The sequence below is a fragment of the Xiphias gladius genome, chromosome 9, assembly GCF_016859285.1.
Source record: "Xiphias gladius isolate SHS-SW01 ecotype Sanya breed wild chromosome 9, ASM1685928v1, whole genome shotgun sequence".
NCBI classification, from domain to species: domain Eukaryota; kingdom Metazoa; phylum Chordata; class Actinopteri; order Istiophoriformes; family Xiphiidae; genus Xiphias; species Xiphias gladius.
The window spans coordinates 4,896,050-4,921,243 of record NC_053408.1 but is presented as its reverse complement, the minus strand read 5'-3'; the positions used below and the strand labels follow the sequence as shown (position 1 = coordinate 4,921,243).

At 41.9% G+C, this 25,194-nt stretch overlaps 1 protein-coding gene across 2 annotated transcripts in view; it reads left to right on the top strand.

The window, feature by feature from the left end:
- The window catches only part of LOC120793998 (ankyrin-3-like), a 104,013-nt gene that overhangs the window by 20,093 nt on the left and 58,726 nt on the right, over positions 1 to 25,194 (top strand). Inside the window, exons 6-23 of one of the 2 annotated variants that reach the window (XM_040134501.1) lie at positions 1,208 to 1,393; positions 5,776 to 5,874; positions 6,994 to 7,092; positions 7,207 to 7,305; positions 7,620 to 7,817; positions 9,181 to 9,279; positions 10,897 to 10,995; positions 13,430 to 13,528; positions 14,598 to 14,795; positions 17,863 to 17,961; positions 18,226 to 18,324; positions 19,327 to 19,524; positions 19,972 to 20,070; positions 20,601 to 20,699; positions 20,857 to 20,955; positions 21,122 to 21,217; positions 22,183 to 22,255; positions 22,824 to 22,883. In XM_040134501.1, coding sequence (XP_039990435.1) covers positions 1,208 to 1,393; positions 5,776 to 5,874; positions 6,994 to 7,092; positions 7,207 to 7,305; positions 7,620 to 7,817; positions 9,181 to 9,279; positions 10,897 to 10,995; positions 13,430 to 13,528; positions 14,598 to 14,795; positions 17,863 to 17,961; positions 18,226 to 18,324; positions 19,327 to 19,524; positions 19,972 to 20,070; positions 20,601 to 20,699; positions 20,857 to 20,955; positions 21,122 to 21,217; positions 22,183 to 22,255; positions 22,824 to 22,883 — 2,098 coding nt within the window. The remainder of the gene's footprint in view (positions 1 to 1,207; positions 1,394 to 5,775; positions 5,875 to 6,993; positions 7,093 to 7,206; positions 7,306 to 7,619; positions 7,818 to 9,180; positions 9,280 to 10,896; positions 10,996 to 13,429; positions 13,529 to 14,597; positions 14,796 to 17,862; positions 17,962 to 18,225; positions 18,325 to 19,326; positions 19,525 to 19,971; positions 20,071 to 20,600; positions 20,700 to 20,856; positions 20,956 to 21,121; positions 21,218 to 22,182; positions 22,256 to 22,823; positions 22,884 to 25,194) is intronic. The other variant, XM_040134502.1, reaches the window with a different exon arrangement.

The following is a 25,194-nucleotide window of genomic DNA, read 5'->3' as shown; positions in this document are numbered from 1 at the left end:
AATAACAATTATTTTCATTATCGATTCATTTGCAGATTATTTTCTCGATTAATCGATTATTCGGTTTATCTATAGAATGTCAGAAAATAGTGAGAAATTCCCGTCATATTTTCCCAGAGCCAACGGCGACCTCTTCAGATGTTTAGTTTACCGTCACGTTTGGCAAAGAAAAGCATCAAATCCTCATATTTGAGAAGCTGGACACAGCAGATGTTTGGAGGTTTTGCTCGAAAAATCGCTAAAAAGGATTATTTGATCCCCAAAATGGTTGCAAATCAGTTTTCTGATGCTGCGAATCATTTAATTGACTAATGGTTGCAGCTCTAATGCAGTAACTTTCATCTTGTCTGCTTCTTGGTTTGTGCCCATTAGAGGCAAAATTACCTTTCGATTTGTCCTTGAGCGAGACACCGAACTCCTCCTCATGCACTTAAAGTATCTTTCCAACATTAGCTAAAACGCCTAAGTTGCAAGATGGCTATTAGATTGCCCTGTGCATGGGAGTGTGATACTGGCAGCTGATGTCTTTTTATTCGAATCACCCCCCCCCGTGTTGACGAATGACGCCGGACAGGAGGGTGTGTGTGTGTGTGTGTCTGCCTTTTGAGTGTTCAAGTGACACGCTGCGGTACTGGCGATGAGAAAGGCCTGCTAACGTCCCTCTGGAGGCGCGGCGCCGCTGCTGACCCTCCTCTGCTTAATAGGCAGACGGCAAAGGCAGCTGTCTGATTTACGTAACGCGACATCACACGGGAGGGATTTTTTCTTACAAGTGCTGGCAAAGTTGACGAAGAAGTAGCGCCTGCACACTAACGTCAAACCACAAATTTGGGGTTTATTTATTTTCAGTAGCCGTGTAGCTACACGCGCTGTGCTCGCAACTACACTCCCCCAAACAAAATAAAGCATTACGTTAGAGTGATTTATCATGTTAGAGGTAGAGTAGACAAACAGTAGCTGCTCAGTTTTAGGCTGATGAATTTGTAAGTGGACAATTTGTGAGGCCTATAAGAGAAGAGAAACAAATGTGTGAAGATTTTTTTTTTTTTTATTCTGTAAATCAAAGCAAGATTTCTTTATTTGTTTAGCTCTTGCTATCAGCCGCCAGCTGAAGTTAAGTTTCCACGGCCCCTTTGTACTGTAGCAAATCCGTCTCGTAGACAAACTCCAGTCAGCGATGTCCATTACCGTTTCTGCTGGTCCACAGGATGGTTTCACTCCTCTGGCGGTGGCGCTGCAGCAGGGCCACGACCAGGTGGTTTCCCTCCTACTGGAAAATGACACCAAGGGGAAGGTCCGCCTCCCGGCGCTGCACATCGCCGCACGGAAAGATGACACCAAGGCCGCCGCCCTCCTCCTCCAGAACGACCACAACGCTGACGTGGAGTCCAAGGTACACTCTCTGTATCACAGGCAGGACTGCAGGTCCCATCATGACCTGCAGTCAGAAAGGAAGTGATTTTGTTTGTATTTTTGTTCTGGTTAAGACTCTGCCCACGTCATTTCTAGCCCCATGATACCTTGCATGAATTATGGGCGCCACTTTCAGTTATTCCTTTCACTGGGCCAGCATTTTCTACAGGTGTATTTCCTTTTTTTGGGGAAATAAATGATGAGACATGACATGTTAATTAGTGAGCTTTAGAAGTGCTGGTAGGTGGATGTTCTTACCTTTGGGCAGAGCCAGGCTCGCTGCCCCCCTCCCTTCCCGTTCCCAGACTTTGTGCTAAGCTAAGCTAAGGGGCTGCTGGTCGTAGCTTCATCTTTATTATACAGATACGGTTCATCTTCCCATCGAATTCTCAGCAGAAAGCAAATAAGAATATTCACCAAAATGTCTAACTTTTTTCTTTTAAGGGGATAATGTGAGCGCACATCTGTCTGCTACTAACAGGAGATGGCAGGGTGACTTTATTAATATGGAAGTACTGAAAATCGGAAAGTCGGGCCCAATATTCACAAGAGACACAGATATCATGGAGCTAGGACATGAACACGAATAGACATTATCTCTTATTGTGATTTTTTTATTGTGAACTTGATGGGGCTTTGTGTTCCTATTAAGAGAGCATTTAAGTCCCCGAGCTTGTTTTTTGTGGGACAAAAGTGCAACAAGCATTTATATTTTCTTTGTGTCAAAGTCTCAGGCCAAGAAACAGTGTTGTCCTTGTCTTTCTTAGCTGAAAATAATAATGCAGCACAAATAACAGACTATAAGGGAGAAGCTCAGTCCCTCACCCACTTGTGTGTACCTCTGTGTGGTTGCCTTTCAGTTCTTTTCATTATTTCCGGCCACATTCTCACATACCCATCCTACAGCTTGGTGCAGCCATGGTGTTGGTGTTGTTTGGTTGTAGTTGTTGTGGTGCACTAACCACCCCATTCTCTCCTCCTCCTCCTCCCGCTATTCGTTCCTTTTTCTTGCCCTACCACTCCCCCCTTTTCCCTTTTCCCCTTCTAGATGATGGTGAATAGAACAACAGAGGTACCACTTCTCTTCTCTTCTCTTCTCTTCTCTTCTCTTCTCTTCTCTTCTCTTCTCTTCTCATTGTTCACCCATGGTCACCGCTGCAAAGCCAAAGCCTTCTATCTGCTGGCATGAACATTAAATGCTGGCATGAATGCTTTTGCTGCTGACAGCGCCCCACCTGCCTGCCTGTTTTTCAAGCCTGCATCGCATTTCCACTTTGCTTTGTGTCTGTGCAGTGCCTTGCTGCGTTTTGGGGCAGAAATGTAATGTAAATAACAGCCGAATTTCAGATAGCTTACGTACACCTAGAGATTTTGACCATTTCATTTGTAGGCAGACCCAGGATTTTTGTCAGTAGTGTACTGTAAATTCTCATATAAAAGCCAGGGGCTGTGGCCAGCATGAACAAATAAAGGCTGGTTGCTAAGACAGGCCGGGTAAAAAAAAAAAAGTGAAATTGGGGTGTGAAATTACATTTCCACTGCGCTAATTCCATCGGTGCAACTATAAGGTCATGTTGTACCCGCCACTTCACCGTTCTGGTTTTTCTTTTTTTTAACAGAAAAATCTCTCTCATCCACGTATTGATTTAGATTTTTCCACTTCTCTGTCTTGCCCCAACCGACATTAAGCTTCCACCAATGAAGCACAACACTTTCTGTGGATTCTTCGGTTTAAAAGCCCGCCCGATAACCGGGAGGCTTAATGTGACGAGTCTGCCAGGAGTGCTGCGTTCCATTCACGGTAGCTTAACATTGATCAGGAAAAATGATGGGGACTCGAATGAATTGGTTGAATGCAAACAGCAAGAGAAACCGAGAGCACGATGGAACTAGTGCTGTGTAAATAGACACAACACTGAATTTATCAAGACAACAGGTAAAGATGGGGGAAGTTTTGAATATGCATCAACCGGAAAGTAGGTGAAATAGGGAATAAAAGCCCGTCTTTAATGTAAATCCGTTCCAAATAAAGGCCTGGTTCCAGGCCTTGATACAGAAAGCACACAACGTGGTCATGAACTGATTTAGTGTCAGAAATGAACATCTAGGACTTCACTCCTGGTACATTTTCCTGCTGATCTCAGTTGTTACGTTCTGGTCAAGCTGCAGCGTACATGACCTGGATGTTCTTCTGGTCTTTGAAAGATATTTTAAACCCAACTTTCTGCTTAGCCGAGATCAGCCTCTTGGGCGTGAAGGGCTAGCCAGTCAAAAGGTAGCAAAATCCGCCTACCAGCACTGCTAAAGCTCACTAATTAACACTTTATATCTCTCTTGTTTAATTTGTAGAAAAAGCTTCATATTTAGCGTACAGACATAACTCTCTGGAAGAAAGCGGAGTAGAGGAACTAACATATTGTAATGGTGGATCTTAAATGATTGAAAGTGATTTTTCTTTTTCCGATTTGGCCATTGAGTGACCGGCATGTATTTCTCCTGATCATTCAACCCTCACCCTCTAGGTTCTTGTCCTTCTTTTCACCTGTAAATGTTCAGTGCATTCATGCGTTTCTGTGCATGGTGTATGATTGACCATCACTGTGCAGCCGGCTAACAAGTGAAACAGCAAACATGATGCAAGCTTTGCCGAGTTGCAGAGCATTTCTTTTTTTTTTTTCCCAAAATAAAAACTCAATGCAGAACATCTAATTTGCATCTGCTAAGCCTTCTTGTCTTTGGCAGTTGTATTAATGAATTTCAGAATATGCTGTGAGGTTTTTTTTTATCCTCTCCACCCTGACCTCCCTTCCTCCATCCGCAGTGGCATTTCTCTGTGTTCCCTGGTGATTGCATTGGTCGTGTGCACACTCCTGAATTTTAAATTCATGTCGGTGTTGTATGTGCTATTGTCAGAGTTACCTGAATTTAAACTTGGCTCTGCGTGTGATCATCTGTCTATCAAAGATCCAGAAACGAGGGCTCTCATCCAGCTGTCGGTGAGAGGAATAACTGGAGAGCTGAAGTGACAGCAGCAACTTCAGTTTGGCTTGAGCAGGCCATTAGATATAATTGAATTGCATTTTTAAATTGTGCTGACTGTCCGTTGGGCTAATGCTGATTACTGTCACTTTGCTCACAGAGCACTTTCATCGGGTTTCAATACCACAGCTCCGTGATTTTAGTTTTGATCACGTGATCCAGTAGCACGTCGACCTCACCCGTTTGTCACTTTGGAAAAGTGAAGAAAAGAAGAACAAATGTAACTCATGCTCACAAGGATTATCTAAGACAAATAAATGATATATGATTCTCACTAATACTTTTTCGGAAGACTATCAGATCCAGGTCATTTACATAGCATCATGTTATGCTTTACGTCTTAAAGTGGTTGGTTTAGGTCAGGTCTGCGAACTGACGGTTTCTTCGAAGCAGCCCATTAAATCTAGATTGCCTTTCGCTAATGCAGATGCATGCTCACCTGCATGTCTGGTTTGTCAGTGTTTGTCCTGTCAGATGAAAGCAGATCACCGAAGTGTGAAAAAACAAAAAACTTGATTGGACCCCCAGTATTTAAATTTCCCAGATCCATTACCCGCGCTTGGTTTTTCATTTGACAGGAGCTGATTGTGCGTATGTTTTTTTTTTTATACTGTGATTTTATTCACTCCAAACCTGAACAGTGTCTGGTTGCGGTGCACTTGCCCCAGCTATTCCACGGGGAAAATAGAAATGTATACTCAGTGGTCACTCTATTAGGTACACCTGTAAAACCTAATGCAACCCAACGCAACAGCTCAGCCATAAATTCTACCTGTACAAAGATAATTATGTTCAGTTTTGACTGACACTGTCAGAGAGGTGTTAATTTAACCAGTTTATTATTGAGGTTGTAGCTTTTTACCGAGGGGGTAAACTATTAGAAAGACATTCCAGTATAATGCAGTCCAGTGCACCAACGCTGCAGACTACAACGTCAGAGATGAACATGCAGTTAATCTTTCACCTCTCGGAAGGTTTTAACTTAAACTGAATGTTATAAGCTTTGTCAAGGTAGAATATGTGGCGGAGCCGTTGTACTGGACTGTGTTAGATTGTACAGGTGTATGTAATAAAGTTTAATAAAGTAAAATCCAGCACTCCGTTTATTTTGTCAGTTTTCCAAAGCATGTGTGACTTATGCTTAGCCCTGGTCTGCTGTGCTCTGTTTAGCCTGCTTTTGGCCAACCCGCTACTATATGTATGTAATGCCCCATCATGCTCTGCTCACGGCCTCGTCATGAGACGATCTTTGCTTCCTTTCCTCCCTCTTTAATGGATCCTGTTTTTCTTTCTGTCTGCCGGTTGGTCTCTCGTCCCTCTCAGAGCGGGTTCACTCCTCTTCACATTGCGGCTCACTACGGCAACATCAACGTAGCAACACTCCTGCTGAACAGAGGGGCAGCTGTGGACTTCAAGGCGAGGGTAGGTGCTTTGCTTCAAAGACCACACACACACACACACACACACACACACACACACACACACACACAGACCTTTTGAAGTGAGCGCTGCTGCAAGCACTCCAAGACTCTCATATTAGAGGGCTGGATGATATGTAGGAATCTGTGAGTGTGTCTGAGTGTGTGAGTCTGCAGGAATCTAATACTGACACATGTAGTCCTACAGCTGTGCTTGTCACTCTGCTGGAGGAAAGGCGTGTCGTCTGTGCGCCATATGATCCTGTAGACTGTAGGAGTGGATGCTGGGTGTTTGTAAATGTATACGAAAGCGTTGTCTCAAATAATTAATGTCAATCAATGCCTTATTAAAATAAAGTCAAACACAAAGTTGGATGTAACTACCTTGTAATTTAACACATGCTTTTATATATTTGCTCACACTTTCCAGTGGTGAGTTTGTTTTTGTGTGACATTTTGAAATTAGATAATATTTATGTTTGTGTTGGGTTTTTTTTCTCAAGTATTCAATGTTTTGTCATTTCGCAAAATATGTCGAAAAACAAAGGGTCACCTGAGAAAAAAACGACTTCATTTAACATTTACTGTCCAAACTTGTCATCAGTTTAGGGTTTATTTCTAATACATAATGGTAAAGAACATTTTACAGCAACGCAGTCCACAGTCTGTGTTCAGACCAGATCATGTAATGACACAGTAGTTTGTAGACTATACATAACACTCAGCAAGTTCAGCGTCACGGCGCATAGTGTCCCGTTAAAGCCCTGTAGAGGAACTTCTGGTGAAGACTCTCTCTCTGTCACTAGATATCGGTCAGCTCCTGGAAAATTTCACCGAAAAGACAAACGAAAAAGACCAAGAGAGCGAGAGCACAGGCCAGTGTGCAGTTGACAGCTCTGGGACTTGTTTGGTGAACTACCTGTATAAGAGGGAATGTTATGTCATGAGTTGGCATTTACCAGTGACTCGGCGGTATCTGACCGACAGACAGCGCGAGGAGTTTCTGTGTTAATTACATTACTGTTCATAAGTGGGCGGTAAAGCTCCCAGTCTTCTCAGCTCTGTGGCCGGCTGGTGAATTGAGGCTTGGAATGACAGTTCCGATGCTTTTCTTTCGCCACAGAATGACATAACGCCGCTGCACGTAGCATCCAAGCGCGGCAACAGCAACATGGTGCGACTGCTGCTGGAGAGAGGGGCCAAGATAGATGCACGGACCAAGGTATACATGCACACCCGCACACAGTATTTTGAGCCAAGGAATGCACATTTTTGACTGATGGCGATATTTAAAGGGGTTCTCCATCGATGATGTATGTACTGTTTGTTTTCACAGGATGGTCTGACCCCTCTCCACTGTGGAGCCAGGAGTGGTCATGAGCAGGTGGTGGAGATGCTGCTGGACAGAGGAGCTCCAATACTTTCAAAAACCAAGGTACACCTTCAGCTTTTCCATCTGTTTTGTCTGCGCGTTGTTTTTCCTCTTTCCCCTGAATCTTTCTTTTCTGTTTTGTGTCTTCTCACTCCCTACGTCTTGCTGTTTTCTATTCTCAGTTCTCCGCTTCATTTTTTTTTTTTAACTGTGTCTCCATCTCTCTTTGTATTTTTCTTTGACTCTGCCTCATCCGTTTTTACCGATACTCTTTAAGCGGTAAGAATTTCTGTCCCTGTCTTGCTCACGCCAACAGGACGCGTGACTGTTTGACACGTTAGCTTTAGCGGCCACTGTTTCCTCTGTTTTCCCTCCAGAACGGTTTGTCTCCCCTCCACATGGCGACGCAGGGCGACCACCTCAACTGCGTCCAGCTGCTGCTGCACCACGAGGTGCCTGTGGACGACGTGACCAATGACTACCTGACGGCGCTGCACGTGGCCGCCCACTGCGGACACTACAAGGTGGCAAAGGTCATCGTGGACAAGAAGGCCAACCCCAACGCCAAGGCACTGGTGAGGATGGGGAGGATATATTGGCTCATAGTTAGAATCAATGAGATTTTGAGCTCGTAAAGTGATGTTCACAAATAACTCCAAAGTTGTGAATCAACTTTTGCAAACCTTGGAAATAAATCTGCACGAGTTTGCGCATGTGTAAAAAAGATTACACCTGCTTAACATCAGCATGTTAGCGTCGTCAGCGCAACGCACTGCTGCGTCTAAGTACGGCCTCACAGAGTCGCCAGCGTGGCTGTGGACTCCTGGTTTTGTTGCTGGATACAGAAGCAGGAAACGTGCAAGGACTTGGATGGAAATGTTACCCGGTCCTTGTGAATTAGCCGCCGCAGCTTTGACCGAGAAGTGACTTGGGGCTTATTTAAACGCGAACGCCGTGTAAAGTAGCCACCAAGTTCATGTCACGAGGCGCATGTTTGAAAGGGACTTTACAGAGAAGAAGTGATAGGAAAGTGTTGCTGTTCTCTTCAAAACTGAAGTATAAAATAGAAGAATTTCTGCAGCGACTTTTCTGCAGAGAATTGAAGCTGCAGTGTTGATCAAGGTTGAGCCTGTGGAATGTTTAAGTGTTGCAATCAGGTCTTGATGATTTCATCTCCCAACCGACCAAGGATTTCTTCCTTCCTTTCAAGTCTCTCATTTCCTCTCCCCCTCTTTTCTTTTCCTCCTTACCTCCCTCATTATCTCTACTTTTTGTTTGCTCACAACACAAAGAGAGAAATAAGGGACTTTAATGGAGAAGAAAAGACGCGGCACAGGAGGGAGAACATTAATGAAATTAATGAAGGAGGCAGACAAGGAGACAAAAAGAGACTTTATAACTGCGGCCACTGTCTTTGGCGCTGAGACAACCATCTCTGCTCTGTAATGGGAGAAGTCTGGGTGTGGTTAGAGCACTGGGACTTTATAGCCAGAGAGAGTGAGAAGGGGAAAAAAAAAGGACATGGAGAGGAAAATGAAGTCATAGGATTTAGCCAGAAACCTCAAAGTCAGGAGAGTAGGAGAGGGAGGGAGGGGGCAGAGTGTACGAGCTGGCGAGAGAAGAGTGAGTTGTAAAGAAAAGTATCTATTTCAGTGCAGCATACTTTTTATTTTTTTACAGCTTACAGTCAAGTCAATTATTTCCACACATGCTTGTCTGGGTTGCATGCAGAGGGGTTGAGAGAAAGAGTGAAAGAAAAGGGGGAAGAGGGAAGAGGAGGGAGAAAAAGGAAAGAAGGTGCCCCTTCTTACTGTATTTTCCATGTGGAGTTCCAGATTTGTCTTCCGCCAGTCCTGCAAGACCTGCAGACACACACGCACAGTTTCTGGACAATCTTCATACTTTCAGATGTCTTCATTTTTGTTTTCTGTGTTTTAGAATGGTTTCACTCCCCTGCACATTGCCTGCAAGAAGAACAGAGTCAAGGTGATGGAGCTACTTCTGAAGCATGGAGCATCTATACAGGCGGTCACCGAGGTATGTGTGTGGAGAACGTGTGTCATGAAAGCACTACGGCATCAGTTGTTTTTTTTTTCTGTAGTCAGATTTTACAGTGAAAAAAAAGCGTAAAAGAGTTTTTGTGCTCTATGAACGTCCTGGAGCATCACAAGAGAGAGTCGGAAACTTTCCTGTCTGTGCAGTATTTCACCTGGGTTAAAGTTGTCCTCACAGCGCTGGCAAGAAGCGCTGTACTTCAGTACAGTTTTACCATACCTGTACTTTACTTGTATATTTTAATTTTCTGCTACTTTAACTCGAACGACATTTCGGAGGGAAAGCTCTTATTCCACTATATTTATCTGGCAGTTAGAGTTACTTTGTAGATCCACATTTTAAATACTGCACACACAGAAAAAAATCTTCATTTTACCAAGTAATTTTTGTTTATTATTGAGACCTAAACGTCTTATTTTCTTAAAACAAGTTAAGAAAAAAAGCATCGGCCTTTGCGGTGAGATCATTTCAGCCCGTTTTAAAGTGGCAATATTGGATATTTATGAATCAAATGACAGTGGAAGTGTTGTAGTGTTGAAGTCGAGAATTATCCACCTGGATCTGCTGCTCTCCTCGGCTTGATAGAGCTTTACAGTGAGTTCCAGCTCATTGTTTGCCCGTCTGGCGGTCAACCTTACTGTTCTGGTTCACTCTCATGGCGTCGTTCACGGCGGCGAACAGCAGACAGACGCAGTTAGCGACCAGCTGGTGAACACAGTGGAGCGTTTAGCAGCTAAAGAGAGCAGGGATTTCAGTCCGGAGTTGGTAGAGCCCAAAAAAATGTTGCTTACATTTTAATGTGTAGGTGATAATAAATTAAAGGGGTCATTCATGCATTTATGCATAATGATGTCTTATACTTCTGATGCTTTAAGTACATTAAACCGATGATAGGTCTGTACTTTTACTTAAGTAACAGTTTGAATGCAGGACTTTTACTTGTAATTGAGTATTTTCTCACTTTGCTATTGATAGATAAAGTGGAGTAAAGTATCTCTTCTTACATACAGTAAAAGATAGCAATAAATACTTAAGCATTGAGCTGCCAGTGTCATAAAGTACATAATGTAGGTAGAGCGTGTTTAGCTAAAAACTATGTAGGGACTGATCAGTAACTAGATTGTATTTTCACCTATCACAGACTCAAATGTAACACAAAGTGTAATAAAATTGTTTTGTTTTGCCCAGTTTTCCTAAAATAATTGGACTCTTTTCCTCCATCCTCTATTTCTAGGCATGATAGTTTAATACTTTGTCAGTGTTTGGTTGCAGAATAACTGCTGGGTTACTTTTTAGATAGAAATAAATCTATATAAAAAGTCGGTTCTGACTCTGCAGCCGGCTGTCTGCAAACAAGAGGTGCATGGGTTCAGCTGAAGGATGAGACTGGACATATTTTATGCTTTTCCTAGTGTTGACATATCCCATGAAAAGACCAAAGCGAACGATGTGTTAGTCCGTGTCTCAATACGTTCTGTCTTCCCAGCCCTGTGTGTAGCAGTCAGGCCCAAGCCCATTCTTTCCTTCTGAGAATGGAAATCTTTTGAAGAGTGTAGACATTCATACTTACAGAATATTCTTCTGGTTCTGATTCTCCAGTCTGGTCTGACTCCGATCCACGTTGCAGCATTTATGGGACATGAAAACATCGTCCACCAGCTGATCAGCCACGGTGCTTCGCCAAACACAAGCAATGTGGTGAGTTCAGGAAGTTCCTGATTTCTGTTTCTTCTTTCTTTCTTTCTTTGTCGTTTACTTCTTGTCATCCCCAAGGATTGACAAAATGGAAAATGGCAGTTCCTCATTACACATGTGGAAAAATTCGTTTAAGGAATAAGAGATATACAGAAATTTTGTTGGTAATAAATATAAGTTTGATCGTCCATCCTCTGTACCCGAGAGAGACAACACGAGGTGGCGTTTTCACTGTTTCTCGTCTGTAATGTGCAGTGATTGAAAGCAGCTAAGTACAATACATGTACACAAGTACAGTGCTTAAGTATAATTTTGAGCTGCTTGTACTTTACTTGAGTAATTCCATTTTATGTTACTTTATACTTCTTCTCCACTACGTTTCCGAGCTTTGTACACCACCACATTTATTTTCAATGTAAACTACAACACTTTGTTATGGATTAAACCAGTGGATCCCAACCTTTTTGGCCTGTGACCTCTCAATAAAAGCAGTGTCTAGTTGGGGCAACTTGTCATGTTTAAGATGTCTATGAGTTGTTAGCAGTTCCACCAGAGGTTTGATTTCTCCTCCAAACTTCTCACGTGGTTTCACTGAAATTAATTCCTCGAGGCCCAAAGACGTCAAACTGTCCAATACTTCACAAAAAATAAGCAAAGATCTGAGAAAACCTAAAATAAAATGTGGACAGATTTGTGTAAGAAAACATTGTTTTTTCTCCTTTCCTACCCCATTAATCATCTCACGACATCCCAGATTTATTTTGTGACTCCTTGGAGGGGCCCAGCTCTTACATTTGGGAACCACTAAATGAAACTAGCGGATTGTGCATAAAGTAGTCAAAACTAGATCCACCTTGAACAGCAACAACAGTTGATTGGGATCATATTTCTGCAGCATGTTTACTTTCCATTTGATACTTAAAGTACATTTTGCCGACAATACTTTTGTGCTTTACTTACAGTGGCCGTGATCAATAATTTTGAAATGACAATGCGAAAAAAGTGTGACAATGGGACAGAGGTGGCGTGTAATGACGAACCTCCACCACTGACTGAGTTTAAGTATTCAGATCCTTTACTTTAGTTAAAATTAGCAAATTTGCCATATGAAAATACACCATGACAAGTAAAAATTCCTGCATTGAAAATGTAAAGAAAAATCGAAAGTACGCAAGTATCAGTAGTAAACTGTGTTTAAAGTATCAAAAGTGTAAATGTACTAGAGTAGAAGTATAAAGTAGCACGAAATGCAAATACTCAAATAAAGTATGAATGCGTTTACTGTTTTGGTTCACGCTCACCACTCTCATAGCGTCGTTTTCAGCAGCAGCAGCAGCTGATTTCAGTGGAAAAGCTCTGAAACCCTGTGTAGACTACCTGCTCAGCAACCAAACAACGGATAGACACACTACAAACAAAGTGGAGCATTTAGCAGCTAAAGAGCAGGATATTTCCCTCAGGAGCCGGTAGAGACCAAAAACAGAGCTAAAAGAAGAGGGAATAATAGATTTATGTTCATCAGCTCACAAAAACTGCCAATAAAGCTAATTCATAACTGTTCATATCTGCTGTAAATAAGCAACTATGTGTCAACATGTTGGTGATGATATGTCAATCAGAACTTGTTTCAGCCTTCTCCAGGTGGCTAAAAAATCAGTTATTGCAGGCTTAAGTAGGATGTTGAATGAAGGACCTCGTCTTGTAATGGAGTATTTTTGCATTCCTGTACTGGTACTTTTGGCTTAACTAAACGATCTGAGTACTTCTGCCAAGTGAATCATCGCTACCCTGCATTATGTCGTAAAAAACTGAGCAATTCTTCCACAACCTCCAAATAGCCGTCATTGGAGCAGACAGCGGAGGAAACCTCTGTGGTTCAGGAAGGAGGAGAGAAAGTACTGATATATTAACGCCATGCACCAACACTCTTCTATAGGAGCTACAAACCCTACTACTGACCCTGTTAACTCTTGAATCACATGAAAGGTGAAAGAGAAAATAGGTAAATAAAGAGGTGGAAAGAGATAGATGGGAGAAAGAGCTGAGAGAGTAGGCAGACCGAGAGGGGGAAGAATACTGCTCAGTAAAGTCTTTAACCCCAAGTATTTGGTCGCCCACGCCGTGTCTGTGGCCAGGTTACCGTAGAAACGGAGCATTATGGGACGTCATTATGGTGAGTTGGGTGTGGAGAGCGAGGGGGGTCTCTCTCTTTCTTTCTTTCAATGCTCCCTCTCTCTCTTTCCCTCTGTACATCTTAACAGAAAGAGAGATTTTCATGAGGAAGGAGGGCAGAGAGAGGCAAGGGTCAAAACTTCAGAATAGCAATTAATGCCTTCCATTTTTTGTCTGTGTGTGTGTGTGCGCGCGCGTGTGTGTGTGTGTGTGTGTGTGTGTGTGTGTGTGTGTGTGTGTGTGTGTGTGTGTGTGTGTGTTGCAGAGGGGGGAGACAGCGCTCCACATGGCAGCGAGGGCGGGACAGACAAATGTGGTCCGATATCTGGTCCAGAACGGAGCTCGAGTCGATGCCAAGTCCAAGGTAGACCACGTGTGACATTTGACTTCGGCCCAACTCAGTTATCCTTCTAAATGGAAAATACACTAAACCCATTCAGTGTCAGCCACAACAGTTTTGTGTGTGAATGTATTTATGTATGCTTGCTTGTGACACAGTACATTATAGTTATGAAATGTGAGTCTGAGTGTGTGTTTTTGTACATAATTGTGGTTTTTGTCTTTGCGTGTGTCTAATGACTGAGTCATTACAGTGCAGAACAATTCATCTTGTTTCCAGTTTGAGGGTTTGTCTTTTTTTTTTCTCAGTGTAAGAAAAAGAAAACATTTTGGTGGGGAAACTGCCATGACATAATTGAAACTGTACACAAAAATTCCCGAAAACTACAAAGATCAAAGCAAACAAAGCAATCAAACCGAGTAATTTAAAAAACGAACACAGAAACCCAGTAAGATTTCTTTCTTTTCTGTCTTAAAACGGTTATAATCAATATTTTTGTAATAAAAATGTATGAAATGACAATGTGAAAACAAGGTGACCGTGTGAAACGGAATCTGCAGTTGCCCCTCAGCTTTACATAACTTAATCGCTCGTTGTTCAGCTGCCCGGCCCACAACTTTACAGTTTTGGTTCACTCTCACCAGTCTCGTAGTGTCGTTTTCAACGGCAGCAGCAGGAGCAACTGTTTTCAGTAAAAAAATTTAAAAAAAAGCTGCTGCTCAGCAGCAAACAGACACAATTAGAGACACAGCTGGTGAACATACTGGAGCATTTAGCAGCTAAAGAGCCAGATATTTCCCCTCAGGAGATGGTGTAGACCAAAACGAGAGCTAAAAGAGAGGGGATATTGGGCTTAGCTTCATCAGGTGGACACAAACATAACTCTGAATGATAATGATGCTACATAACTGCATGTGTCAATGACCAACTGTTTGCAAAGAACTTCGAGATATCAACTTAAAAGTTGATGATACTGCATGTCAATATTGTGTCCACAACCACTGCCCCCAAATGGCCAAAATAATCACATTGTTTTACATTTTTTTATCAATTAGCAGTTGTTTATGTTTGTTTGTTATGTTGTTGTAACCAGGACGACCAGACTCCGCTGCACATCTCAAGCCGCCTTGGTAAACAAGACATTGTCCATCAGCTGCTGGCCAACGGAGCATGCCCAGATGCCACGACCAGCTCAGGATACACACCCTTACACTTGGCCGCCAGGGAGGGACACAGAGACGTGGCTGCGGCACTGCTGGATCAAGGAGCTAGTCTGGGAATTACTACTAAGGTAAATGTCAGACACACACACACACACACACACACACACAAACACACACATACACAAGAAAATATGTGTTTGTGTTACATACAAACATAGAGTTGGTAGGCCAGGGGATTACTACTATAGCTCTGGGGTGGAAGGAGAACTCGGATCTTAGTTTACTTAAGTGAAATTGGAAATAGTAGTAAAAATACTTTTACCGTTGCAAGTTAAAGTCCTGCACTCAAACTGTTCCTTAATTAAAAGCACCAAAGTATTCCCCAGCACATGTAAGTAAAGTTAGGAGAGTAAAAGTATTCACTATGCAGAAAACAGTCTCCTCCATAGTGTTTTATATATTATAGGATTATTATCAATGATGCATTAATGTGTGGGCAGCATTTTATATTTTAGTTGGTCAAGGTGGAACTAATTTTAACCACTTTAAAAGTGTTGGATTGATTAATCTACAAAAACCTCCAATTTTATAAAGACAGTTCTGTCTATAATTGATTCTTAAAAATCAACCTGTTTTTGATTTCAATGTTTAAACAGTGTTCTCAAACTCACATCTGTGTCTTGAAATAGGAAAGAATAAGGTGGATTTCTTTAATTATATAAAAATGTTGATTTTATAAGGATCTTGAAACCAATTGATTTGCTTTGAAGGCGGGTTGAAATATTAAGTCTGGACTGTCAGATTATTTTCACCTTTTTTGGGAAAATGTGTGATATTTTAGAAGCTTTCATTAGAAACAATCTGCAAAATATGCATAAGTACTAGTTACTTATGCATATTTTGCAGATTGTTTCTATATTAGATATATGTAAAGGGGTAGAAAGTAAAAAGTACAATATTTCCTCATTCGACACGTGCATATGCACGTACCGGCCCAAAAACATAATGGAACCCCCATTATTGAATTTCGGTGGTGAGGAGGTGAAGTGTTTACTCATAGTTTGCTGCTGCTGCTGAGCTGCTGTTGTTCCACCACAGCCGGAATAGTTTGGAAAAATGTTTATGTATCAATTCCGTAGAAATGTTGCAATATTTTGAACTACTAAAGTCAAACGGGATTGGGAAACAGGATTTACAGTTGACTGCCTGCCAATGGAAGAGTTGGGTCATAATAATGTTTGGCCAAAATAAAAGTCTAGAGTCTGAAAACACTGTTCGTGGAGGAGTTATTTGTCCAGGTTTGGCTCAGTTTTCATTGTGCATTACTCATTTCAAAACATCAATATAAACTGCAATGGGGCGTTTTACGGCCACAGATTTCAGGACTTTGAGGAAAGTCCCAAAACCTTAAATATGGTGTACCAGGTCATTTTTGCATGGCTGGATAGCGAGACAAGGGGAAGAACAGGCCCAGCTTGTTGCCTTTATATTAAATCTCTTGAGGTTATTTTTCAGGGTTTTGCCAGCCAGGAACAAAAGTACATTGAATTCACAACAGCTGTGTGGACTGTTGCTAATGATTTAATGAAAAGAAAAATGCAGGAAAAAAAAATGTGTGTGTGCTCGTCCTGCTTATATACTACGACTGGAAATCGCCCGACCCATCTTGCGTTATACACACAAGCGTCTTCTATGACAGGGTTTCGATTGAATCTTTCCCTGCGAGCAGGTATTCGAGCTCGATTGCGTGATACGATTTTTACTGCCACATGACACAAAATGATCACAACATATTTAGAATAATTATAGTGTTGTTGTTTTTTTGTGTGTGTGTGTGTGTGTGTGTGTGTGTGTGTGTGTGTGTGTGTGTGTGTGTGTGTGTGTGTGTGTGTGTGTGTGTGTGTGTGTGTGAATGATTCCCTTGCTGCCGCTGGCATATTTTAGTCTATTTTTCCCGTTTTTTGGGGAAAAAAAAAAAAACTCACAGCTGCTGGATTTTGAAGTTACTCTCTCTAATATCACAGGCAGTAATATTAGTCGTAAACTGTTTTTGTTTGTGGTCACGGTTTCACACCTATAAATTAAAAGCGGGATTGCTTCCACAGTGGATTGTGCTGCAGGAGGCTGTTCAATCCTTTTTCTCTTGTCCATTATGAGGCTTATCGACTCATAACGGACAACAGTGAGTTTCAGCAAAAGAATGAACTTAAATGAAAGACTCATTTTTAATTACGTTCATCCTGGTCCCGGTCACGTTAATTGAATTAGATATATTACTAGAAATTATTGTCATGTACTGCTGGGAAGTACTGGCAAAAATGTGATATAATAATAAATGATTCTAGGCCCCTACTGGTTTTCTGTCGTACTTTCATACGGTGGACGGTATTATGGCGAAAAAATTAAATATTAAATTGCATTCTTCGCATTAAAAAGTTCCTAAAAACCTCAAATTTAACTTGGTAAGCCCTGCAGAAACCCTGTAAATTAATGTCCCGCTAAAGGACAGACGAAGCACAAATGTGTCCTAACATATCAGTGGAGTTTAATACAATCACGTCGTGACCGTAAAAAACAAGAGGATTCATCTATCGAGACACGCGGGATTTTAGATCATAACTTTTTCTCCGTAGATTTGGATTCATACCGTAGAGGTTCAAGGGCCTTGAACCAGGAAGGCAGTCTGGAGTCTGTCAAGTCCCCTGGGAAAACTAGTCCCTGTTTTTTGCTTTGCGTGTAGACACAGATGCGCACATACAACACACGCGTGTGCATACGCACACAGACCTGGGTCTGTCTGCACCGAGTCACGGTCACGAATCAGTGTTGACTCATAGCTGAAGAATCTGATGTAACACACACACACACACACACACACACACAAACACGCTCGCACGCACAGACACACACAACACACACGCGTCCTACTTCCACACCCTGGGCCCGTATTGTGTTTCATCATTTTTAAGTAATCGTTTCTCCATGTTGTCATGACGTACCAGCGCAAATGACTCAGTCTGAAGTGATCAAACGCATATGGCTCTGTGGCGCAGCCATCTTATAGAAAATAAGCCATGGGAGAATTGTAACTAACTATTAACTGGAGCGCTTTAAACCCTCATAGAGTGACTCAGATTAGATTTTGTGTTAGATTTGGTTGAATCATTATTTCTGTTGGTGTGTGTGTCTCTCCAGAAGGGCTTCACTCCTTTGCATGTTGCAGCAAAGTACGGGAAGATCGAGGTCGCCAACCTGCTGCTGCAGAAGAATGCTCAGCCCGATGCCGCGGGGAAGGTAACGCGCGTTTACGCAGCGGCGTGTGCCTGAGGGAATGACTGTTTACGAGAAAGGAAGACAGAGTGTGTGTGTGTGTGTGTGTGTGTGTGTCTGAGCTTCTGCATTAGGAACAGGACACAGTAACAGTGTCCTCATTCTTCACAGTAACTGTCCACATATTTGTTTTGTACAGCCAAAGCTTTCACAGTATTCTCTTTGTCACCTCCGCTCATACTGCACTCTCTACTGTATGTGTCTAACGATGCCTGTGTGTGTGTTCAGAGTGGACTAACTCCACTGCATGTGGCAGCACACTATGATAACCAGAAGGTGGCGCTGCTCCTGCTCGACCAGGGAGCCTCGCCGCATGCGGCTGCGAAGGTAAGAGTCGGTCAAAGTGTGAGTGTGAGTGTGTGTGTGTGTGTGTGTGTGTGTGTGTGTGTGTGTGTGTGTGTGTGTCTTGAAGGAGGAGAAATTGAATCTTCCTTAATGCACTGATGCACCAAAACCTCCCTCTCCCTCTCTTTGGCACAGGGTGAAAGCACGCTGACCTAGTTTCAGTCACCCACATGCAATTACACAGTGGAGCGATGCACTGCGATCGGCTGGTAAAACAGCATCTATCCTGGAAGAGCTGCCGCTGAAATCAGCAAAGCTCCCGTAACTTTCCCTGCCTGATAGAATATTCAATAATAGACCATGATTTTAGTCCGTGCTTTTTAATCAGATATCTGGACGTTAACCGGGAAAACCTTAATAACAGACATTTTAAGAAGCCGAACCTGGTTCCATCAAGCAAACCAAGGACAGCAGCAAAATGTAAACACAGCGACCCGGGCTGGGAGGTGTGATTGAAATGATTCACAATCTTGACAGCAATCAATTTTACCGATATCTATATGTATCATGATACTGCAACTTAATGCAAAGTAACACATCATATAATCAGATTGACCCTAAATGAACTGTGAAAAACAATTCGACATGTTTGAACAAAAAACTTCAACCACTTGTTTTTTTGTTTGTTTTATTACAATTCTCATGGACTAATTCATGTAAAGGAATAGTTCACCTTTTTTTTTTTTACACTTTGGCTTTTGCACAGACCAAACAACGAGTTACATTTTGTTACCTTCAGACCTTACTTTAAATGGTGTAATGGCAGTTTGCCTAAATGTATACAAATATAAATACACATAACACGTGGTTCCTTTATCAATTTGGAAGCAAGTTTTGTTTTTGTTGACTTAGATTCAGAATATATTTTGTCTAACTGATTCCTCTTTGGACTCGGCCGACTGCGAGTGGATGATGGTGCACGAAAAACAACAAAAGGAAATAACGTGAACAAATAAACAATCTCGTCTGTTTCTCTGGACCCAGAACGGTTACACGCCGCTCCACATTGCGGCTAAGAAGAATCAGATGGAGATAACCACCACGTTGCTGGAGTACGGCGCCTCCACCAACACAGTCACACGCCAGGGAATCACTCCTCTGCACCTGGCAGCACAGGAAGGCAACGTGGACATAGTGACGCTGCTGCTGGCTCGAGACGCTCCTATTAACATGGGCAATAAGGTGCAAGATCCTTGTGTGAAAACTGCCATTGCTGCAGATGTTTGTCTCTGTATCGGTGTGCGGGTCTTACAGGCACACGTGGTACTTATAACGTGAAAGTAATACTTACAGTGTGTTTGTGTGTCTACTATAAACTTGTGTTTGATGGCCAGGGCTTTAATTTTAAATTCATTAATTCATTAAAAAATGACAGTGCTCTTTATCCAAGACTGTTATTTTGTGAATTATTTCCTTTCACATTCAGTTTTGAATGTTTTCTGTCTCTTGTGATTCGTCACCATGATGCACAAACCTTTCATCTTGTTCTAAACAAGCTGTATTCCTTCCCGCCTCTATTATATCAAACTGTATTAAGCACCTTTCTATCACTTTGTCTTTTTGTGTCTTTAACCCTCTCCCTGTCTTTCTGTATTTAACTGTCTCTTTTGTCTCCGTCTGTGTCTTCAGTCTGGTCTGACTCCGCTCCACCTGGCTGCCCAGGAGGATAAAGTCAACGTTGCTGAGGTATTAGTGAACCAGGGAGCAACTATAGACCCTGAGACCAAGGTAATGGTACTAGTGTCTTCTTGAGGGCTGAAGTGATTATTGTTTAAGTCATTTATCGAGCAGAAATGTCAAATATTCGCTGGTTTCAACTTCTCAAATGTGAGGATTTGTTCTTTTTTTCTGTTTTATATTGTTATGAATTTAATATCCTCGGGTTTTGGGCTGTTGCTCAAACAAACAAGCAGTCTGAAGACGCCACCCAGAGCCGTTGGATCTGTCCCGATAACCACACCCGCAGTATTTACAAGTCGTCTAGGGCATATTTTTGTAGCGTGTTTCCGGTACTCGCCACAGTCCCCAAGAGGCCGTTAAGACCACCGGCGTGTTGAGGCTTATCAGAGCTCACAGGGACACACCTGATTACATTACACCGTCTATCACACAAATCCAAATAGTGTACACAACGCAACCCAGCTCCGACGATTTGTTGGAACAAATAAGTAAAATCAAGTTTGCAGTATTACAGTTACAAATCAAATCATCGAATTATTTGCTAAAAGCGTTCTATCCATTATTTTCTGTGCCATCAGCTGGGATACACTCCTCTGCATGTGGCCTGTCACTATGGCAACGTGAAAATGGTCAACTTCCTGTTGAAAAATCAGGCGAAGGTCAACGCTAAGACCAAGGTAACCATTTAATGTGTGTTTTTACCATTTAATGTCTTCTTGCCGTACGGAGAGGAGACTTGAGCCACTGTGCATATTCACTCTGTGTCACTACATGTGCAAGTCAGCGGGTGTGGCATAAACGCTAACCTTTGCCTCTCTTTACCTCCCCCTGCAGAACGGTTACAGCCCTCTCCATCAGGCTGCACAGCAGGGACACACACACATCATCAACTTGCTGCTGCATCATGGAGCACTGCCCAACGAACTCACCACTGTTAGTAAACACACACACACACACTCGGGGAATTACTATACTGTACCCCTCAGTAACGTCAAGTTCACCCTAATAGGACGAAGACGTTTAATTTCCTGAGACTGTTGAGTGTTTCAAACAACTGACTCACCTTCATTACTTTCTTTTTGTTTTGTTTTTTGTCCAGAATGGCAATAGTGCTCTGTCCATTGCCAGGAGGCTCGGCTACATCTCTGTAGTTGACACACTCAGAGTGGTCACAGAGGAAACCCTGACCACTCAGGTGCGTATGCGTTTCTGCAAAATATCCGATCTCGCAGCACAATACCCACTTGTAGTGACTGCAGCATTATTAAGCTTTTGTATGGTTGTTTGGAAGCTCACAGTACTTGGTTAAGGTTAGAGATAGACTGTGGTCTGGTTTAATGCAGAAAAGGTCCACAGTGATTTCAGATACAACATGTCTACATACATTTATTTTTAACCAAAACCACCATCTTTCCCTGATCTTGATCAAAGTGCTTTTGGTTGCCCAAACATAACCACAGACGTCACTGGGGATGTGAACCCTGGTCTCTGGTGTTACTGTCGTAGGCTTCGTGCGCCCATCGTTCCCCGCAACCACCTCCTGGCATCTGTGCTGACTTTGATAAATGTGGCGCTTCATACATTCTTTTCTTTTCGCCATAGTCAAAACACAGCTCAGTAAATAAATGTCCGAAAGTACTTTCCATAAATTCTCAGTTTATTTATTTAGCACTTAGTAAAGGCATAGATTAGTGGTTTACAAGGAAAAAAAAGAGCTGAAAAAGTATACACAAAGTTATATGCACATACAAAATTTGGACAGTAAACCATATATACACACACAAACGCACACAGGCAAGCAGACTACCCAAATTAAATAGTTATCTAAAAAAGCCTTTTACTGTGAAACATCTGCAGGAAGTGCGTAATTAAGTAGCTTAACAGCAGAAAAAAACGGCAAAGTAGAAGCGACTGAAATTAAGAAGTGAGTGAAAAACAGTATTTTGTTTTTAAAACAGAATTCAGAACAGCAGAGTGCTGAGTGTGACAAGACTGTTTTCAGTAATAATTGACTATTTTGGCAGTGGTAAAAAAAAAAATTGGACTAGTTCAAACAAGTGAACCAAATTGTTCATGTTATTTTCTATTTCTGCAAGTGGGTTATACACACATGTAAGTCAGCATCAACGCCTGAGTAAGCGCTTGCCTCTGTTCCGACAGACTGTGACGGAGAAGCATAAGATGAATGTCCCAGAGACCATGAACGAGGTGCTGGACATGTCCGATGATGAAGGTAAGGATTCACTTTACAGCTTTATATTACAGCTTATTAATGTGTAAATCTGTATCACTTTAAATCCATCAGTCCATCTCCATATGACCTGACCTCAGCTGCAAAATCCTTGAGAGAGAGCCAAAATCTATAAAGTCTCAGGTTGAGTCACTTTTGGCGATTAGGCTGATCCCAGTGCTCGTCTCCTCGTTGCCAAATTTTCCCTTCGTTGTCAAGGAAACGGTTATTTTGTTGATGCTGCTGAGTAATTCAGGTAAAAAAAAAAAAAAAAAAAAACCAAGCCAAGGTTTTTTTTCCCCCATCATTATCTTATTTCATGTTATTTCATCATTTGACATTTTAGTTTCAGTCATGAGTATGATTTAAGCTTTTATTCCCAAAGCGATATATCCAGCCACTGAGTTAAAATATTACTCAGTGTTAATATAAACACATAGTTTTCAATGTGCATTAATCACTGTGCCGTTTTCAATTCTTTCTTTGCCTATGATTTTGTTATAGATATGATTTTCCATATTTTTTGATTTCCTTTTTCTCTCTAACCCTCTCCTCCATCCCAATCACACAGTCCATAAAGCCAATGTCCCCGAAATGATCACAGAGGACTATTTATCTGATGTGGAAGAAGGTATTTTTAATTCTTCATTTCTTTTTTTCTCACTTCTTTCACAACTCTTTCTGCATGTCAGTCCTTTGTTCTTTACGTTCTCTATCCCTGGTTTCTCTTTCATTTTTCAGTTAACCCTACATTAGTGGTGTCAAGATTTATATGTGCTTTTTTTTTTTAATCAAAAGCAGTAAATTACCATGGCAGTGTTTAAATTGTAGCCTTTTCTCTCCTCCTTTACTTCTATCTGATTTCTTTTATTGTGTATCACACCTGCACTATACTCTACATGTGCGATACACCGTACTGTACTTGCGTACTTTCAGATGCTGCTTCCCCTTCGACTCTCTCATGCTGTGTTTTTGTAAAGCCTCCAGTATTTTCATGCATCGAAATGCAAGGAATATGCCTCTGTGCTGGTTGCCATGCCAACTGTCTGCATATGGCGTTTTGGAGCGTGTAACAGGTTTCTTTTCACGCCATGGAGAGTAGACTGCACACACACTTGATCCTTTGTCTTCGGAGGCTCGTTGGTGACGCTTCTATTGTAGTCTCACACATTTGGGCCAAAGCAAACGTAGTGTCAGCTGCTGAAGTGAGTGTGTGTGTGTGTGTGTATGTTTTTCCCTGTTCTGGCTCAAAAGAGGCTGAATTTGAACTTTTCACTGACTGTCCCTAATGAGATAGAGACTAGGAATTTATATATTTAGATTGTTGAATCAATAATTTGTTTTATTTTCGCTTGACTCATCTTGCCCTCCAGCGTTTTTGTCTACAGACTGCAATGGTGGTAAAGAATGGTAGGCTTTCTTTTTTCCGTTGTCACATGCTTCTTGCTGTCTGCAGTTGCCAGTTTTTAGAGCTGCCAAATGTCAGCAGACTGCAGAAATCCACATTTCCTCAACACAACTGAAACAGTTTACTTTCCTATGTGTGTGGACAGATATCACGAGGTAACCAGGTGTGCCATAGTTTTCTAACGGCGAGAGAAAACCTCCGCAGCTTTTATTTATATTTAATACAATATACAGACAGGTGACAAATTAAAGGAAAAACCTGAATAAATGAGTGGAGAAACATAGCAAATGCGGATGCTTCCACACAGGTGCACTGCATGGTACTATTAAGCCTTAAAATCCATCATGCTCTATGGCATGTAGAACAACGCTGAGCAGGACCAGGTAATTCTGATGTTGTATCCGGATGGCAAGAGGAAAAGATATAAGTGACTTTGAAAGAGGGTTCATTGTCGGGGCATTAGTGCGACATGCGAGGAAAAACAGCTTTTACAGGAATATACATCTGAATATCATCAGCGTAACAGTGGAAATTAATTCCATGATTGTGTATAATTTGGGAGGTGAAATATAAAGAGAGAAAAGCTGAGGGCCAAGAACAGAGCCTTGGGGTACTCCATATTTCACATCAGAAAATATTAATGCAGTATTATTGTAGGAAACGCACTGTGTTCTTTCAGACAAGTAAGACTTTAACCACGTGAGAGCCAGGCCAGAGATGCCAAATTGGTTCTCCAGTAGGTGTAGGAGTATGCAGTGATCGATGGTATCAAAGTCTGCGCTGAGATCGAGTAAGAGAAGCACAGAGGTGGAATCTGAATCCATAGTCTTTTAGTCGAGTCACAGGCCCTGAAAGCAGATTGAAACGGTTAAAAAAGATTAGTGCTTGATATGCAGGCTGAAAGCTGCTGAGACACAAACTTTTCCGTGCTTTTGAAAAGAGTGGAAGCTTAGAGACAGATAATTATTAAGAGACCATGGATCAAGATGTGGTTTCTTAAACAACGGTTTAACCACAGCAGTTTTAAAGCCAGCGGGGACGATGCCAGATGAAGTGATAAAGTAACTATATATAGGAATGTTGGCCCTAAGACTGGCCAGAGATATTTGGAAATTTAGCTGGCAGAGGGTCGAGGAGACAGGTAGTAGGTTCCGAAGTCAACACTAACTTAGACAGTGATTCCAGATAAACTGTAGTCTCAAAATAGGTTAAAACAGACCATCTGGGATTCAGCGTAATGCTTGACTGGTTCTGCAGATAAAGCTGGAGATGCGGAACTAATTTTGTATCTAACCTCATCTATTTTTCTGCAGAAAAAGCCTAATAGATCATGAGCCATAAAGTGCGAGCAACTAAGAGACAGCTGGATCTGAGTAAGTTTGGTTAAAGTGTCAGAAGGAAAACTAGGATTATGTTTATTGTTACTGGGTAAGCCAGAAAAATGTGCTGCTCTAGCAGCTTGTAATTCAGTACACACTCGTGTCACTGGAGGTAGAAGACTCCCAGTTTAGATTTTTGCCATTTGCTTAAGGTC